The 20,504-nt window shown below is 37.8% G+C and overlaps 1 protein-coding gene across 11 annotated transcripts in view; it reads left to right on the top strand.

Moving 5' to 3' along the window:
• Positions 1 to 20,504, top strand: part of LMO7 (LIM domain 7) — a 239,648-nt gene that overhangs the window by 156,641 nt on the left and 62,503 nt on the right. For all 11 annotated transcript variants that reach the window (XM_056555527.1, XM_056555526.1, XM_056555531.1 and 8 more), the window contains exons 6-8: positions 12,555 to 12,585; positions 14,596 to 14,709; positions 17,203 to 17,395. In XM_056555527.1, coding sequence (XP_056411502.1) covers positions 12,555 to 12,585; positions 14,596 to 14,709; positions 17,203 to 17,395 — 338 coding nt within the window. The remainder of the gene's footprint in view (positions 1 to 12,554; positions 12,586 to 14,595; positions 14,710 to 17,202; positions 17,396 to 20,504) is intronic.

A 20,504-nucleotide genomic window follows, 5' to 3' on the forward strand; every position in this document is an offset into this window, starting at 1 on the left:
GTAAGGGACTGCAATGGGATTGGGATCCCGCAGGGCCCGATATAAAACTTGTGCTAGGGGGCATCACAGAATATACACTGGTCCCACAAAATCTTGCACAATCCCTTAAATGGCTTTGGAAAACTTTTTTTTGATGGTAAAAAAGTACACTGAAATTTTGTTGCATTACACAGAAAAGTTGACTTGTTCATCCCTGGATTTACTTTGACATTATCTCACAGTGTGTACACCCTCCCTTTTTTTTTTTTTTTTATACAGAATGCTTTCATTGGTTTTAATATTACTGTGTATGTGGTATGTGCTGTTTGTAGATCTGTTCCCATTACTGTCATATGCTGAGTATATAACAGTCAACAGTCTAAGAAAGTGTTTTTGGCTAAAGGTCAAAGTAAATACATTGTTCTTCTCACCTAGCAAAATGTATTCTTTTCTCCAAGAAAGATTTAAGCTAGGATGTTTACATTCTCTGACCTCTTGTTTCCTTTAGACCATTTAAGAAGTTTATTGTTTTGGCCATACCCCCTCCCTTTTTATGCCATGTACATCACCATAAAAATGTGGCTAAACTAAAATAAAACCAGTGTGTGTGTCCGATATTGATAAGGGGTAAACCTATTGTGCAGACCTCTAAGCCATTCCATAGAACAAAAATACCCCAAAACACCAGGTTCGAAGTCCAGAATCTCAAACTCCTCTCCTAAAATAAAAACTTTCATTCAGCCAGAAAAATAAAAATCCCTCCAAATCAATGTTAAAATCCTACTACTAAAAGGTGCCGCTGACCCTGTATAGTGAGTTGGCGCACACCTACTCATGACTATATATATATATATATATATATATATATATATATATATATATATATATATATATATATATATAATGTATATATGTATATTAATATTTGAGGAGTCAGCAGACCTACACAGTATATTTTTAGAATATTAAATCAGGCCCATCTTGACATATATTGCTGGTAAAATAGCATGATCAAGAAACTATAAGGCAATGGATGCATTGACCATGGATGGTAAATTATAATGTAGTTGTAGTAGATTGGTCAGACCTGAACGTACATGTACAGTTGGGCAAAAAAGTATTTAGTCAGCCACCAAATGTGCAAGTTCTCCCTCTTAAAAAGATGAGAGGGCTGTAATTTTCATCATAGGTATACCTCAAATATGAGAAACTTAATGAGAAAAAAAATCCATAAAATCACATTTGTCTGATTTTCAAAGAAGAATTTATTTGCAAATTATGGTGGGAAATAAGTATTTGGTCAATAACAAAAGTTCATCTCAATACTTTGTTATATACCCTTTGTTGGCAATTACAGAGGTCAAACATTTTCTGGAAGTCTTCACAAGGTTTTCGCACACTGTTGCTGGTATTTTGGTCCATTCCTCCATGCAGATCTCCTCTAGAGCAGTGATGTTTTGGGGCTGTCGCTGGGCAACACACTTTCAACTCCCTCAAAAGGTTTTCTATGGGGTTGAGATCTGTTGACTGGCTTGGCCACTCCAGGACCTTGAAATGCTTCTTATGAAGCCACTCCTTCGTTGCCCGGGCAGAGTGTTTTGGATCATTGTCATGCTGAAAGACTCAGCTGTATTTCATCTTCAATGGACTTGCTGATGGAAGGAGGTTTTCACTCAAAATCTCACAATAAATGGCCCCATTCATTCTTTCCTTTACACAGATCAGTCGTCCTGGTCCCTTAGCAGAAAAACAGCCCCAAAGCATGATATTTCAACCCCCATGCTTCACAGTAGGTATGGTGTTCTTTGGATGCAACTAAGCATTCTTTCTCCTCCAAGCACGAGGAGTTGAGTTTTTAACAAAAAGTTCTACTTTGGTTCATCTGACCATATGACATTCTCCCAATACTCTTCTGGATCATCCAAATGCTCTCTAGCAAATTTCAGATGGGCCTGGACATGTACTGGCTTAAGCAGGGGGACACGTCTGGCGCTGCATGATTTGAGTCCCTGCACTTTCGTTTTTTCCTCCTCCACATTCTAAATATCATAACACTTTCAATTTTGCACCTAAAGACCTATATGGGGGCTTTTTTTTTTTTTTTTGCGCCACCAATTGTACTTTGTAATGCCATCAAAAATTTTACCACAAAATTTACTGTGAAACCAGAAACATAAGATTTGTGGGGCAAAATTGAAAAAAAACACACCATTTTGTAACACTTTGGGGCTTCCGATTCTATACAGTGAACTTTTTGGTGAAAAATGCACTAGATCTTTATCCTGGATGTCTATATGGTTATGAGGATACCTAATTTATAGGTTGTATTTTATTTTACTACTTAAAAAAAAATATATAACTACATGCACCAAAATTGGTATGTGTAAAATTGTTGTGTTCTGACCCCTATAACTTTATTTTTCCGCATACAGGGTGGTATGAAGTTTTTGTCGGTACCATTTTTGTTTTGATGGGACTTTTTGATAGCTTTCTATACTTTTTTTTTTTTCTTTTAATGGCATACAAAATGACCAAAAATACGCAATTTTATACTTTGGAATTAAAAATTTTTTTTTTTTAAAATCAACTGGTGCCAGAAAGTTAAACAGATTTGTAAATTAGCAACGTAACAGATTGTCAGATCACCCGGTCACCGCACGGCAGAATAATCCTCCAAGATTAGAAGAAAGCAGGTAGATGCCAGCGGATAAGAAACTTCACCTTTATTTTCATCGCATTAAAAGCATGGACATGGAGAGACTTCAATAAGACAAACGAATAAAAACCTTGGAATAAGCGCAAAGCATGACGCGTTTCAGATCATGTGATCTTTCATCAGATGCACGGTGGGAAGCCGAAGGAAGAGGAATATATCCAGTCACGCAAATGGAACAGGTGTGTGAAAACCACTATTCTGGGATTAACCCTTTGAGTTCCAAAACTTGCAAGCTCCCTTCAGCTGGGCACCACAAGTACAAGCAAATACAGCATAAGACAAATTTCATTTTGTGATACAAATATCATTATATAAAGCAATTTCTTTGCTTGTGTATGTAGGGAAACTAAACACAAACAAGGGAATGTAACTATAACAGCTATAAATTAACATATTCATCAGAAATGACAGTTTCCATTAAGCTGAATGTTAATTTATAGCTGTTATAGTTACATTCCCTTGTTTGTGTTTAGTTTCCCCACATACACGAGCAAAGAAATTGTTTTATATAATATTTGTATCACAAAATGAAATTTGTCTTATGCTGTATTTGCTTGTACCTGTTTTGCCCAGCTGAAGGGAACTTGCAAGTTTTGGAACTCAAAGGGTTAATCCCAGAATAGTGGTTTTCACACACCTGTTCCATTTGCGTGACTGGACATATTCCTCTCCCTTCGGCTTTCCACCATGCATCTGATGAAAGGTCACATGATCTGAAACGCATCATGCTTGGCGCTTATTCCAAGGTTTTTATTCGTTTGTCTTATTGAAGTCTCTCCATGTCCATGCTTTTAATGCGATGAAAATAAAGGTGAAGTTTCTTATCCGCTGGCATCTACCTGCTTTCTTCTAGATTTGTATATTACTTCTATTAAAAAATCTTAATCCTTCCAGTACTTTTTAGTATTTTAGTATGGATCGACCAATCTAGTTTTTTAAGGGACGACACCGATAATCTGTGGAGGTTAGGGCCGATAGCCAATAGGTTATACCGATATTCCGGTATAAGTTATCGGCTATTTCCCCCCCCCCCCCCCCCCCCCAACACACCGCTGCAGATCATTGATTTAAAGCGGGCGCTTTAAATCAATAAACTGCAGCTGCTTTTGCAGTGCCATAGACTGCCGCCACCACCAGTTTCTCTCCCCCTGCCTGTCCGGGGGTCCTGAGTCCTATCACCTGAGTCCTATGAGCGCCATCCCCCCCCCCCCCCCCCCCCCCCACCGCCCCGGCCCCATTGCACCCTCCACCGCCCCGGCCCCATTGCCTCCCCCATCCCCGGTTTTATAATTACCTGTTCCCGGGGTCCACTCTACATCTGGCTCCGGTGGCGTCATCCTGAGCTGTCACTGTGCGCGGTGACGTCACTGCGCACTGCGTAACGCAGGACGCAGCAGGAGCCAGAAGTAGCGTTGACCCCGGGAACAGGTAATTAAAAAACCGGGGCTAGGGGAGGCAATGGGGCCGGTGCGGTGCGGGGGGGATGCGACGCGGGTCGTGGGGCGGGGCATTATCGGCATGTCGGCAAGGTAATTACCGATAATGCCCAAAATCGTGATTATCGGCCAAACCTATAATCTGTCGATCCCTACATTTTAGGGGCTATATACTACAGAGGAAATGCTTTACTTTTTAGATTTCTCTGATGTAATGACCACAGTGCTCTCTGCTGACCTCTGCTGTCCATTTTAGGAACTGTCCAGAGCAGGAGAAAATCCCCATAGCAAACATGAGCAAGAAGAGGTTGATGGCACTCACAATTATGCAGTAAAAAATCTTTATTGTAGTCAGGTCGTCTCACAGGTATGGCAGACGGGCCATTTCTCGGTAACAAAGCGCTTTCTCAAGACCATCCCATGATGGTCTTGAGAAAGTGCTTTGTTAGCAAGAAATCGCCCGTCGGCCATACCTGTGAGATGACCTGACTACAATAAAGACTTTTTACTGCATAATCGTGAGTGTCATCAACCTCTTCTTGCTCATTGATTTGGATACTGCTTAATGATTGAGCACCACAAGGCAGATATTGTGCTGGGCTGAGCTACACGCTGACTAAGGGACATCACTGCCCATATAGGTGCACAGCAATGCCGACTACTTTTTTATCTTTAGATTGTGCAAACATATTCTGCCCTGGACAGTTCCTTAAATGGACAGCAGAGGTCAGCAGAGAGCACTGTGGTCATGACATCAGAGAAATCTAAAAAGTAAAGCATTTCCTCTGTACAGGGTGGGCCATTTATATGGATACACCTTTAATAAAATGGGAATGGTTGGTGATATTAACTCCCAGTTTGTTGCACATTAGTATATGTGAGGGGGGGGAAACTTTTCAAGATGGGTGGTGACCATGGTGGCCATTTTGAAGTCGGCCATTTTTTAATCAAACTTTTGTTTTTTAAATAGGAAGAGGGTCATGTGACACAGCAAACTTATTGGGAATTTCACAAGAAAAACAATGATGTGCTTGGTTTTAACGTAACTTTATTCTTTTATGAGTTATTTACAAGTTTCTGACCACTTATAAAATGTGTTCAATGTGCTGCCCATTGTGTTGGCTTGTCAATGCAACCCTCTTCTCCCACTCTTCACACACTGATAGCAACACCGCAGGAGAAATGCTAGCACAGGCTTCCAGTATCCGTAGTTTCAGATGCTGCACATCTTGTATCTTCACAGCATAGACAATTGCCTTCAGATGACCCCAAAGATAAAAGTCTAAGGGGGTCAGATCGGGAGACCTTGGGGGCCATTCAACTGGCCCACAACAACCAATCCACTTTCCAGGAAACTGTTCATCTAGGAATGCTCGGACCTGACACCCATAATGTGGTGGTGCACCATCTTGCTGGAAAAACTCGAGGAACGTGCCAGCTTTAGTGCATAAAGAGGGAAACACATCATCATGTAGCAATTTCGCATATCCAGTGGCCTTGAGGTTTCCATTGATGAAGAATGGCTCCACTATTTTTGTACCCCATATACCACACCATGCCATCAATTTTTGTGTTCCAACAGTCTTGGAGGGATCTATCCAATGTTGGTTAGTGTCAGACCAATAGCGGTGGTTTTGTTTAACTTCACCATTCACATAAGTTTGCCTCATTACTGAACAAAATCTTCTGCGTAAACTGAGGGTCCTGTTCCAATTTTTGTTTTGCCCATTCTGCAGTACCTGAAACTACGGATACTGGAAGCCTGTGCTAGCATTTCTCCTGTGGTGTTGCTATCAGTGTGTGAAGAGTGGGAGAAGAGGGTTGCATTGACAATCAAACACAATGGGCAGCACATTGAGCACATTTTATAAGTGGTCAGAAACTTGTAAATAACTCATGAAAAAATAGTTACGTTAAAACCAAGCACATCGTGTAGCATGTGCCATAAACAGGAAGTTAATATCACCAACCATTCCCATTTTATTAAGGTGTAGCCATATAAATTGCCCACCCTGTAGTATATAGCCCCTAAAAAGTACTGGAAGGATTAAGATTTTTTAATAGAAGTAATTTACAAATCTGTTTAACTTTCTGGCACCAGTTTACACATGCTTCGATACCACATATGTTTTACTTTTGTTTACGTTTTATTAATTTTTTTTTTATGGGAAAATGGGGGCGATTCAAACTTTTATTAGGGAAGGGGTTATCACTATTTATTAAAAAAATTTTTTTCTGCTTTTAAAGCCCTTATAGGGTACTATACCATGCAATCTTTTGGTTGCATATACTCATCAATGCTATGCCATAGCATTGCATTGATGACTGTTATCGGCTCTTCATTTCTCCAGCCTGGATCGCTGGCACAGAGCAATCAAGCGACGATCGGACACCGAGGAGGAAGGTAGGGACCTTCCTCGTGTGTTTTACCGTGGTAAATCAGCCCGACTGAGCTGCTGGGAAGCATTTTTTTTATTTTAGATGCGGCAATCAACTTTGATTGCCGTGTCTAAAGAGTTAAATCCGTATATACGCCTGAATGGTGATGTCAGGTATTAGCCACGGCTCCTTGCTGCTGATAGTAGCTAGAACCATGTGGGTATGATGCGAGCTCAGCTCCTGAGCTCGCTTCATGACCCTGTCGGGCCTCAGCGCCCTTTATAAACAGCGTTCTGCAGCAAGGGGTTAAAGAAATCGTTACAGGTCTGTTAGAACCAAAAATCTTGCTTGTTTGTTGGTGACCAAATACTTATTTTCTACCATAATTTGCAAATAAATTCTTTCAAAATCAGACAATGTGATAGTATGGACTTTTTTTTTTCTCATAGTTGAGGTAAACCCTGGAAGTTAAATGAGCTACTGCATGCATCTTGCTGTTCGTTCTAATGATCGGCAGCAATCTCTGCACTAAGATCCTGTGCCTCTGGGACATGTCAAAAGTTTCACACAAGTGTATTAAGTGACCATTTGTGCTTCAAACATCTATCAATTCAGGTCATCAAATGCGTAGTCAAGCGGACCTGCATGCTTAAAAATGCCCATGTGAAACCCGCCACAGGCTATGTTTATCCAGGTCAGATCTGTCCCAGATTTCTGCAACCTCCTATGCAAGAGAGTATAGTTTCTGCAGTCCTGTTTTCATGCAGTGGAAATTTTCGGCATTTGGTAAGTGATATGTCGCTGATATACAACTGATTCCATTCAGAAATACCATGTCGGTGCAAACTCGGGTACGTTGTAGAACATACATGGGCAGATTATTTCCCATTACAAGCACCCATTGACTATATTAAATTAGGCAGCTCAAAAGTTGAGTAAACAGCAGAACGAACCATTACTGGATTGTCTGTGCAGCTGTTCGATTCCATTATTGTTGGCAGTGATCCCTGCTTATACAATTAGAAGTGCTGCTGACAAACCATAATTTGTGGGTACATAAAAAAATTCTGATAAGCTGGCAAAAAGGTGTTTGCTTATCTGTTGGATGATCTCGGCATTTTATACAGGGCATTCTTCATTAGCTATTTATCATTTATGGGCATTAATATCACTTATTGGGTATTTTAAGATTTAGCAACCAAGAGATAAATGGGACACTCTTAGAAATATGTGCCTGAGATCTGCTGCATGTAGTGTACTATTATTGACATTGCAACCAGCAAAAATCCGAACTGTACAAGCAGCCTGTGCAGTGTTTTGAATGTATAAAACTGTTAATACATTTGTCTTTTAATATTCAAGTTCATAAAGAAAGCTTTACTGTATGGCCTGGTCTCCTGTTAACAATATGACCCATATTATGCAGTGCTGAAGTATGCAGGGAGTGTCATACAGATAGCCATTTTCAAATTGACTAACACCATAATGGCCATTGTGTTCATTGTCCTGGGTTGGAATGTGTCGCATGGTAACACAGTAGGAACAAGCCATAACACTTTGCCCTCCCCCGCTGTTTTAATACGTACTGTACTACACTCGGCTACTTCCCTCAAATGAAAATTGCTAATGACTTAATTTCAAGTCGACAAACATTTCTTGTGCATCGAGGAGGGTAGAACAGAAACAAGCTATTGATCAATACGCAAAAAGAAAAACCTCTATGAATCACCTGCGTTCCTGTCTTATCCTATAATTGCAATAAATAATTCTTCTAGAGCTGGGCAAATGAGCACACTTTCTTTTGCCAGCTCATATAATCCTTTAGCCCTTGAGCTCATGTGTCTTGTTTGCTCATTTGGCCTTTGGGCATAAAATTGCAATCACTTATCTTCACCAAGTTCTCTTCAACCTGCACAGCTCAGCTACGCCCAAAGTAGCAGCAAAGCTGAGCATTAGCAGACTCCTGAAATAATGACAATAACTGCTGGGAATGAATTTGAGCAAATATTCAGTTGTTCTGTAGGGCAAGTCAGAGGACAAACATGTACCTGTATCTTACAATGCTGTAACTGATGGCCAATGAATGGACAATCCAGGTTTGCCATCAAAAAAAATATTTTTTTTTCATATCTTTAACCTTTCCCATCCTTAACCATTTTTACTGTTACGGTTTATTGTTATCTTATGGATATGAAACTTTTTAGCAAGTAACCCCTTTTATTGATTCTGTATAGACTTCATAATGTTATCATATTGCACCCATTTATTTTTGTGTTGAAAGCCATATGAAGGTTATGTTGATATCTCCATTAGGCGCTTCCATCTTCTATCCCATTTAAGGATGTATTCGCACACTTTATTGACATGCTGATCACAAATACATAAAAATTGCCTTGTAAAATCCGCTGATCTGCAACTTCAGGTCTGCAGTGGATCTCATGTCAAGAGTAAAAAAAATAAATGAATAAATAGTGGTTGCTTTTCAATTTTTTTTATTTTTTATTTTTGTAAAATGACATGTACTAGTACCCATACCTGGTTATTGGGCAGTCTCTTTTTTTTTTTTTTTTATGGGTATTTGCACTATTTAATGACAGGTCATGGAAGTGACTGTACATGTGTGCATGCTAGTTGCTAGCTACCGAAAGTAGGGTTACATGTGAAAGTTCAGTCAAAGCCACCTGATACCTACAAGTACTTTTGCTTGTAGGTGCAAGCTGGCATTTTGTATATATATGAATTTGGTAGAAGTAAATGTGTGTGACGTGTATGCCGTAAATGTTGGCACCCCTGACATTTTTCAAGAAAATTAAGTATTTCTCACAAAAAAGGATTGCCGTGACACATGTTTTGCTATACACATACAAATGTTTTTTTCCCCCTTTTTCCTTTGTGTGTATTTGAACTAAACCGAAAAAGGAAGAAAAAAAGCTAATTGGACATAATGTCTCACTAAACTCCAAAAATTGTCTGGACAAAATTACTGCCACCCTTTCAAATTTGTGGAACAATATGATTGTTTCAAGCATGTGATGCTCTTTTAAACTAACCTGGGGCAAGTAACAAGTGTGGGCAATATAAAAATCACACCTGAAAGCAGATAAAAATGAGAGAAGTTCATGTAGTCTTTGCATTGTGTCAGTGTGGGCCACACTAAGCATGGACAACAGAAAGAGGAGAACTGTCTGAGGACTTGAGGACAGAGATCTAGATTTGCCTTTGTCCACAGTGCGCAACATTATCAAGAAGTTTGCAACCCATGGCACTGTAGCTAATCTCCCTGGGTGTGGACGGAAGAGAAAAATTGATGAAAGATGTCAATGCAGGATAGTCCAGATGGTGGATAAGCAGCCCCAAACAAGTTCCAAAGATATTCAAGCTGTCCTGCAGGCTCAGGGAGCATCAGTGTCAGTGCGAACTATCCGTCGACATTTAAATGAAATGAAATGTTATGGCAGGAGACCCAGGAGGACCCCACTGCCAACACAGAAACATTAAAAAGCAAGACTTCATTTTGCCAAAATCCTTCTGGGAAAATGTCTGTTGTACAGATGAGACCAAGGTAGAGCTTCTTGGTAAAGCACATCATTCTACTGTTTACGGAAAACTGAATGAGGCCTACAAAGAAAAGAACACTGTACCTACAGTGAAATATGGTGGAGGTTCAATGATGTTTTGGGGTTGTTTTGCTGCCTCTGGAGCTGGGTGCCTTGAATGTGTGCAAGGCATCATCAAATCTGAGGATTACCAACGGATTTTGGGTCGCACTGTACAGCCCAGTGTCAGAAAGCTGGGTTTGCTCTGAGATCTTGGGTTTTCCTGCAGGACAATGACCCCAAACATACGTCAAAAAGCACCCAGAAATGGATGGCAACAAAGCTCTGGAGTGTTCTGAAGAGGCCAGCAATAATTCCAGATCTAAATCCCATTGGACACCTGTGGAGAGATCTTAAAATTGCTGTTGGGAAAAGGCGCCTTCCAATAAGAGAAACCTGGAGCAGTTTGCAAAGGAAGAGTGGGCCAACATTCGGGCTGAGAGGTGTAAGAAGCTTATTGATGGTTATAGGAAGGGACTGATTTCAGTTATTTTTTCCTAAGAGTGTGCAATCAAATATTAAGTTAAGGGTGCCAATAATTTTGTCCAGCCCATTTTTGGAGTTTGGTGTGACATTATGCCCAATTTTCATTTTTTTCCTCCCTTTTTTAGTTTAGTTCCAATACACACAAAGGGAATAAACATGTGTATAGCAAAACATGTGTTACTGCAATCCTTTTCTGTGAGAAATACTTCATTTTCTCAAAACTTCAGGGGTGCCAACATTTACGGCCATGACTGTGTGTGTGTGTGTGTGTGTGTGTGTATATATATACATATATATATATATATATATATATATATATATATATAATATATATATATATAATAAATAATTAGTGCTTGTGGCATAACGAGATCTTTTTGCTGTTACTCTAACATTTTCAAGCCTGGTGCACATTTTTCTTATGCTGACATTTATTTTCACAGTTGTTTTAATACCTGCTACCAGTATGAGTGACAGAATGATTATGAGGGTTCATAAAATGGCCTCTAGACAATTCTCTTATGTATTGGTGATGCTATCATCACTTGCATCTCTCTTCTAATGCTAAATCTAAATGCCAAAAAAAAATGTTAGTTTAGAATTTTATTTATTTATATGCCACTGGGATGATTATTTGCTCCATGTCCTACCATGTTTGCCTGATAAACCAAATGAAATCAGTATATCTCAAACCAGTAGTATTACTGTTTGTACCTGAGCCCAACAGCACATGTGAAAATCTTCTCTCCTATGCCCTAAGTGTAGAATTGAATGTTTGCAGTTGTATACCATAGGATTCTGTACAGGCTGCCATGTTTAGAAACAAGAAAAGTCTCCTGTGCATTGTACATTGTTCTATGGCAAGTAGTGATATGTGCAGGATGTTCTTTCCAATAAAGTTTAAAAAAATAAAAATAAATAAAAAGTCTATACTAATAGATGACCAAAATGGACACTGTTTTGGCATCAATCAGTCCCAAAGGTGTCTGTGAAATTTATTGTATACATTAGGAGCTGTAATGATCACATTTCAAATATCTATATGGAGGTAAACAAAGTCATGTTAAATGCAGTCTATTGGCTTCTATTACAAAGAGAACCTGGAACATGAATGTATAAACTGTGTGAGTAAACCTGACCCCAGTGGACCTTGATACAACAGTTGTGTTTGTAACCTTTCTTTGGTCATTTGACCAGTTTCCTAGTATATTGATAGTGTGCTGAGATTTAGTATAATCTGCAGAGAATCAGTGCATATTATAATGTCAAGTAGTCTCTACAGCACAGAATATATTCCTACCACATCTCACCTTGCCCGTTTTAGGTTTAAGAGTTCCAACTTAAATCAAAGTTTACATTTGTTTTTACATTTTTACTTCAGGCAAAAATGGAACCGGGCAACGTAAATGATAACTGTACCAGATCCGTCAAATGAGAGATACATTGCAGAGGGAACTTATTGGCTGCAATGGAGTTGATAATCTTTCCATCATGGTGGAAAAAGTAGCATAGCATGTTTTTTTTTATATTTTTATTCTTCCCACCATATTTGACAAAATCTGTGACTGAGGCTCCTATTATAACCTCTCTGACAGCGATGTTAACCCAACCTTATCTGTGAACCATAACAATTTAATAGTTTGCTTGTAAAAGGTCTACAATAATCAGTTTGACTTGTTTAGAGCGATCAGGTAAGAAGCCTGTCAAGAATGGTCTTTATTTGGCTTCACTATGACTATACAGTAATCTCCATGTAACCCATGTGGCAAAGCCTCTGCTTCCTCGCACTCTGTTCACCTTTCTGGTTGTTTTATGGGAAATTGCTGTACATGGAAATGTGTGCACTTAGTTGGACTGATCTGGATCCACAAATGCTGGTTCTTTTTGTGACAAGTCATCAGTGCTGCATCTGTACAATTGCTTAAGTAATAGACTAACATTATATATATATATTGTTTTTAGGCAAGAAGAAACCGAGAGAAGATTAAAAAATGTAAGTATCAATGTCTGAAAAATGCATTGTTTTCTCTGACCTCTGGTGAAGTATTCTTGACCTATGATCAGTTTCAGTGTGATGTGCATAATGTTGGAGTGTCTATCTTGAATTGTAGAGTTAATCATTGAACACTATTCTAACACCTCTACCTTTATTCTTTCAAATCCACTCTAATATAAAAATAAAAAAAAACCCAAAGGGGGTGTAGGTAACATCAAATACAGATTTCTCTAATCCAAATGTTTTCACCTCTTTGTATTTTGCTACAAGAGGCATAAGGGATGACATTAACTTCTTATGGTGTTCATAGTAAGCAGTAGCCCATGGGTTTTTCTTTATTGCTGTAGGCAAAAGGACAGACATACAGTGTTGTATTATGTCTGTTCTTTCCTCCACATGACATTCAGAAAGTTACTGCTGACCTGATGCAAAATATCGATAATGTTTAGTAACCTCCTTCTATAAAGTTGAATTGTGTTAGGTGTATCGTAAGTTTGTCTCCCAACTAGAGATGTAATTTTTTGCCAATTTAGAAGCCATTGAAAATAAAAAACTTTTTTTCACCCATTTAAAAAAATGCAGAGTGAAGTAGTCTTATAAATTTTAAATAATTTTCAGTAATTTTTTGATGTTGGTCTCTTTGAGGGATCAGAAAAATAAAACCAATTTACTAGTTGGCCAGCCTCATAAAATGAGCAAAGACTATCTATGTGATCCCTATTAAAGGGTTACTCTGCTACCCAGCGTCCGGAACATTGAGTTCCAAACACTGTGTGTGGGCTTTCATTTCCACGCCCGCCCCCTCTTGACATCCCGGCTTTCCCCTCAATGAAAGGCCCATAGACTTGCTTAGAGGGGGCGGGATGTGACGTCACATGACGGGGCATGACGTCACGAGGGGATGGGCGTGAACACAGAAGCCCGCACACAGCGTTCGGAACTCAATGTTCCGGTGGCTGGGTAGCGGAGTAACCCTTTAATGTTTTCCCCAATCACAGATGAAGGTCAATTATGGGTGATGTGAGAGAACAACAGAGACAGTCAAATACTGTAATACCAACAAGATAGAGCCCAGCCACAACCAAACTACACTGAAACCATTTTCCCTGCAGCGCCCCTAGAGGCAGAAATGCAAATCATTCCTTAATAATTGCAGTCTCATTTTTTTAACTGTATTTCGGGATTTGCTTGTCTTCAGATAAGACTGGAGAACTTGCAAAAGATTCTCAGAGGTCTGTCATGAAGGTCTAATGGTATTTAGTTTGAGTACAATGTTTTAAGCAGATTATTTATCATTATAAAATAACATATTCCTTACATTTTTTGTTTTTCTGAAAAAAAAACTGCTTTGGAAAAAGCAAAAACTGTTCCATCTCTACTCCCAACCAGGCTTCATAGTGAAGCCATACTGCAAACTACTGCAAACTCATTACAGCGTGTGCTATTTTATGTAAATAGCTATGGTTTGGGATGACATTGTATCCTGTGCTACTATCTTGCCCTAGTCTTATCATAACTGTAGCTTTAGGCAAAGTTTACAAATAGTAGTTTAGCCAAAACCAGAAGTGGGTCCAAAATACTTAATTTAATTGCATTTGAGTTTTTCTTTGTTTGTTCCTCTCCTGGTTTTGGCTAAAAATACTGACCAACTTCTATACCTGAACCCAGCCTTAAACATGTGATATAAAGATAGTTATATGTTATGTCAACAATTTTACAAGAACATCATGAAGTAGTAAAACCTGACAATAAGGGCATGGATCAAAAAAGGGTGTGCACCCAGGTTTATATGTATGCTCTGCTGCCTCATCCCTTAATTGGCAGTTTTATAAGGACCATGTGTCTCCATTGCTTTCTGTAGTCTCCTTCCATGTTATCTAGTCCATAGAGGCCACCAATATGCATGAAGTGCTTAAAAGCAAAACAATACCTCCTCCTACTTCACCTGTTTTATTGATCATTGTGCATGGACTCAAATATTAGTAACTACTATTTTAATCTTTTTAGGTTTTGATCACTTTGTACTGGCTTGGGAGAAAAGCACAGAGCCTGCATTATTATAATGGTCCACAACTAAACCTGAAGGCATTTGAAGGATTACTAGGGCAAACACTGACCAAGGTGAGAATAACCAATTAAAGTAATAGTCTTAAAATAACAGCAGATTATGTGTTTTAGTAAGAAACAAAGTCCTACAATATCTCTGATAAATGATTGGTTTTACTAATTGCCAAATGATTAGTGAAATACATGCTTCAGATGGCTTACTTGTCCTGTAATAAAAAGGAAAGATGTCCTTGTAAACCGGCTGAGCTTGCTTGCAGCGCATTTAGTTTCTGTATATCATTAAGTTACAACAGAGAATTTATTACTTGCTGGTGCTAGGTGAGAAGGGAGCGGCTGTATTTGCTTCACCAATGTCAAAGTCCAATTCTTCTTGACGTACTTTACATTCTTTTCATCATCTTAAATGTAGACAGCGCCTGGAGCTTTGGAATATACTTCACAAGTAGACATGTTTTTTTTTTCCCCTATGTTTTTGCTGAAGGAGAACACTATCAAGTTTAGCTCTTGTCTTTATTTAAGGGTTTTTAGCAGAGATTGATTGGCCGCTGTACACTTGAAAAAAAAAAAGAAAATGTCAGTAATGTGTTAGTTATTGATATCACCAACAGAAATTAGAGTGCTCTGCTGCCCATACACTCTACTTAAACCATAGTTCATATTTTTATTGCATATAAGAAACTCCATAGGACTAGAATTTAACACAGGGAATGTTTTTAGTGGTTATATTTTAACACATTTCCTGTCAAGTAAAAAAAAAAGTGTAATTAAAAAAATGTAATATTTGTATTAATTTTATTATCGCTTGGTATTTTAATTTAAAAAAAACAACAAACTTTGAAACATATGGCGATTAGGAGAAAACAGTCAAATTGTGAGGATCAGACTGAATAAACATGAAGTATTCATTATTTAAGTACCCCATGTTCTTGTGCAATTGTTTTGATTACATTGGATCAAAAGTAGATAAAGTAGATAACTGGTTGGTTGTTGTTGTTTTCCCCCTCAGATATTCCCAATTTACTTTCTCCAGTATACTGACAATTGCTTGTGACAAGTGTTTGACATTTTAAGACTTTTGATGATGTTGTTTCTAATTTTCAGTTTTGCCATCTATATTACAAAATAATCGTGATATTTTCCAGTTTTCATTCTGGCCACTAAGCAATTGACTGACACTTCCTGTTCTGTACTGATTACTTTTCAGAAGCGTTCTCCTTATGGCAGGCAGGATTACAATGAAATGTGATGACAGTAAATAGATAAGAGGCCATTTACAATACTTAATAAGCTCAACTCCCCTTCTTCCCCTTCCTGCACAATTATGTCATAGAACATGCCCAGAAAACTTTTTTGTAGATTTTTCAATCTATCTGAGACTACACTTGTCTGGCTTTGCCCAAAACAACCAATCAGTGCTCAGCTTTCATATGTTAACAAGCTCTGGTAAAATGAAGCTGAGCTGTGTTTGGTTGCCAATTGCAAACCAGACAGTTTTTGTCCCAGACATATATAAATCAGCTCCATGTTTTTGTTTCCTAGGGTAAATGTAACTACTGTAAAGAACATCTCTAAGTGCGATTATGCTGTTAACAGAGCATAGATCCCTAGATCCAGCAATATTACTGGCCACATAATGTACAAAAATGAAAACAAAGAATCATAAAATAGGAACTGATTAGAAAAACATGTTTTAGTATCTAGTTCTGGTCAATATAACTTTAGGTGACACATCCCTTTGAGAAAGAAAAATCACTCTCCTTTAAAGGTGCCTTAAAAATAAAAACTACCGTATTTCTGCGCTTTATAGATGTTTAGGAATTTAAGCAATGGAACTTTTCGTGTGGCATATTGGAATCATGAAACCCTGGCTTATCTTTACTATGATCAGGTGTATAGGTTGAGTAAGACTGATGCATTGCTAGTCAATTATGGGTGCAGTACAGTTTTCTTCTTGATAGACTATAAATTACTATAAGTAATGCTGAACCATCCTTGGCTGAGCGAGACAAAATGTAATTCCCTCAGGCTCATATTGATCATGGCAAAAAATTGTAATTAATATTGTGTAATTGTGTATTACCATACAAAGTCCTGTAGAAAGTTGGCTTTCCTTGCTAAATCCTTTATCAACTTTTATGTTTAACCACATTTTCTGGATCTTCTAAGGTGCAGCCCAAATAATAGTGCATGGTGATTATGGTGCACTGGTGATTATGGTGATTATAGTGCTTAATAATGGTGATTAATACTGCACTGGTGATTATGGTGATTATAAGTCCAATGCACTAGCTATACCAAATGCTTCACCAATGTAAGTTAGATACTTATTTTACACTTTTAGTACTGCTTTATTTTTTTTTTTTTTTTACTGAAGACAATGGTTCTAGGTGTTTCCCTTTCAGTACAGCTTGAGTATTAAGGGGGTTGTGTGAAAGTATCATGTTCACCGTATGCACATGTATGGTCAGTAGTATAATTGAGGCAGTTGCTCTGTGTGAATGTATGTCCTTATTTATTGGTAACATATTTCTCATTGCTGAATTGTAGGCACTTGAAGAGTCCAGTAGTCTGAAGAGAAGTGGAAGGGACAGTGGCTGTGGCGACTTGTGGTACAGTGAGAAAGGAGAAAATCTGTATCCTGCTCATAAAAGAGACGATTCCTGGGACAGCTTAGATTCCTTCGGCTCCAGGTCATATACAAGCTTTTCTTCAGACACAACTCTAAAAGGAAGCAGTGAGGGTAAGATTCCTATTCTGCTCTTTTGTGACTTAGTTTTTTTTAAAGCATGTTGTAAGGCCTAGTTGACTCCTGGCATTTGGTTTCATCTTTTTAAAGAATTCCATTCACACCTTGTATATGAACACTGCACCTTTCCTTTTTTTTTTTATTTTTTTTTTATTTTTTTGTCTTAATCAAAAACCCATCCTTTCACCTTTTTTTGCCTTTTGGCTCTGTATGGATTTTGCAATTGATTTCAAAGGGCCACATAGTTTCAGAAAATGTGATTTTAGATTTTTCAAAGAAATGGATTTCTATCACATTCTGAATTTACACATTATTCCCATAGATTCTTGAAAAGCCCATTTGGATGAATGAGGAAGTCACAGAAAATGTTTGCAATAAATCTTTTACATGTAAACATTATGGATGGTTTATTCTGGTGATCCAAAATTTTGCTGTGCTTTAAAAATACAAAAGGAACCGTACTTATATGTTCCTTTACCGTCATTGCAACAGCTTCTTGTCCCCACTGCTTTCTGTTGCTCCTGCTTCCTCTGATCTGTTGACCCTACAGGAACTGCGTGTTAAGCTATTGAAATGAAGCAACAGGCCTCGAAAGTTATCAAAACAGCAGGTGGCCACTTTCTTTTTATTTTTTAAAGCACCCCTAGCCAAATGTATAACATTTTGGTTGCCAGAATTTCCTTTTTTAATTGTAAAAAATATTTTTTTTAAAAGGTGGTGAGTTTGGGGAGATGCTGTTGTCAAACATTGATTAATTCTATTTATATCGGGTGGTCATATATAAATATAACCCCTAGAGGACACAGGGCTTAAATGATGATTTTTTTTTAAGATGGTGGACCCCCTAACCTGCTCCAAACCTCTATTCCTGGATCCACTTGTATGGTCTGTCTTCTGGCAGGCTGTACAATTGGATTGCTGGTATCGCTGATCAGTGATATGCCAAGTTTTGTTTTTTTTGTGAATAAGCATCCCTCCCAATAAAATTTAAATCACCTTCTGTTTCCATTTTACAAAAAAAAGAAATGAAAGAAAAAAACAAACATATTTAGTATCGCCGCATGCAGAATTGTCCAAACTATTAAAATATAATTTTACTGATCACGTAGAGCGAACAACATTTATGTAAAATGTTTAAAAATTAGATTTTTTTTTTATCACATAACTTACTCAAAAAATAAAAAATAGTGATTAAAAAAATTACATATAAGCAAAGGTGGTACCAATAAAACAAAAAATCATGGATCAAAAAAATGAACCCTCTTAGAGCTGCAAAAACGGGAATAGGAATCAGAATAGGCATATTTTAGGCATACTTTTGTTTGTTAAAAAAGTTACAATAATAAAGCATGTAAAAATGTACATCATTTTAATTGTATTGACCCACAAAATAATGCGAACATGTCAGGTTAACCATAGAGTGCACGGCATAAAAACAATAATAATATATTTTTTCGTTGCTCTGTACATTTATGGTAAAAAAGAAAGGTGTCATTAAAAAGTACAATTGGTCAAGCACAAAGTGAGCCCTCATATGGGTCTATGGATGGAAAAATAAGTGTTATGGCTTTTAAAAGGCGAGTAGGAAAAAACTAAATGCAAAGATTAAAATGTAATCGTTTCTTCAAAGGCAAAATGGGCTGTGTTCTTTTAAAGGGGTACTCACCTGGAAAACCTTTTTTTTTTAAATCCACTCCTGCCAGAAAGTTAACCGGTTTGTAAATGACTTCTAGTAAAAAAAAAAATAATAATAAAAAAAAATCTTAATCCTTCCTGTACTTATCAGCTGTTGTATGCTCCAGAGGTAGTTCTTTTCTTTTTGAATTTCCTTTCTGTCTGACCACAGTGCTCTCTGCTGACACCTCTGTCCATTTTAGGAACTGTCCAGAGTAGGAGCAAATCCCCATAGCAAACCTATCCTGCTCCGGACAGTTCCTAAAATGGACAGAGGTGTCAGCAGTCAGACAGACAGAAAATTCAAAAAGAAAGGAAATTCCTCTGGAACATACAGCAGCTAAGTACTGGCAGGATTAAGATTTTTAAATAGAAGTCATTTACTAATCTCTTTAACTTTCTGGCACCAGTTGATTTAAAAAAAAAAAAAAGTTTTCCAGGGGTGTACGCTTTTTAGGGGTTAAAGAGCATTGCTTAATGTTATTTCTTGTGAAATTTATATTCTTTGTGACAAAAAGTATGTGAAGATATGAATAGACCAGTGCTTTCAATGTTATGGCAACAGTTATGGATAGGGTGGGCTGAAACGGACTATTGTTGTGTAGTCTGTTGTTTTTGACTTGTGCAACTTCTTTGTTGCTACTGAAATAATTTCAGTAGTGCAGATCAGTTTTGTTTTCGTAAACATAGTATACTCTTGACGTTCCTCGTTTGATTCAGAATGACTTTCTTCTCAAAGTGCTGTGACGCTGTGTGTCCAAAGATGGCCCTCATCCATGGGTTAGCATTGACATTTACCTGAATGAGGCAGAAATAATGAAACTAGAATTATAGAACATAACTGGCCCGTAGAGGTTCTGTTACGTTGCATTGGTGCTATATACATTTGTCAAAAACATTTTTAACTAGATGATCTTGTATTCTAGTCCTTTAACAATATGTACTATAGCAGTGTTGTTTTTACAAACTAGCCTTGTTTCTTTGAGGCACTGAAAATAGATTGCTATGCATTTGGCATATGCATACTGTTCTTCTGACATTTATATTTAGTATTTTTTCCCTTAATTCAAAAATTTCAGCATCTTTAATTTGCAAATAATGAATCTAAAAATGTGTCTTAAAGCAAATATTTAGAATAGCAAACAGCAATGAGAGAAACCCTGGACAACATTGTTGCATTTGTTTACTGGCTAGTGCACATACCAGCCTGCATATTGTGTCTAGAATGTAAATATACATTCTCTATGCTGTTTATTAGCTGCATTCACTTGCAGTTTAGCTGCACAAACCATTCAGTTTCCGTCTAACTAGGAAGAGACTTGAATTGCTGCAGCCCTTGGCCTCCTACCTTCTTAGTGAGATCATTGGCTGAAATAATTGAAATATATTTTAAGTAGGGTTCTTGTGGGTCGCATGAGGGTTTACCTTT

Source organism: Hyla sarda, chromosome 2 (genome assembly GCF_029499605.1).
Source record: "Hyla sarda isolate aHylSar1 chromosome 2, aHylSar1.hap1, whole genome shotgun sequence".
Lineage (NCBI taxonomy): Eukaryota > Metazoa > Chordata > Amphibia > Anura > Hylidae > Hyla > Hyla sarda.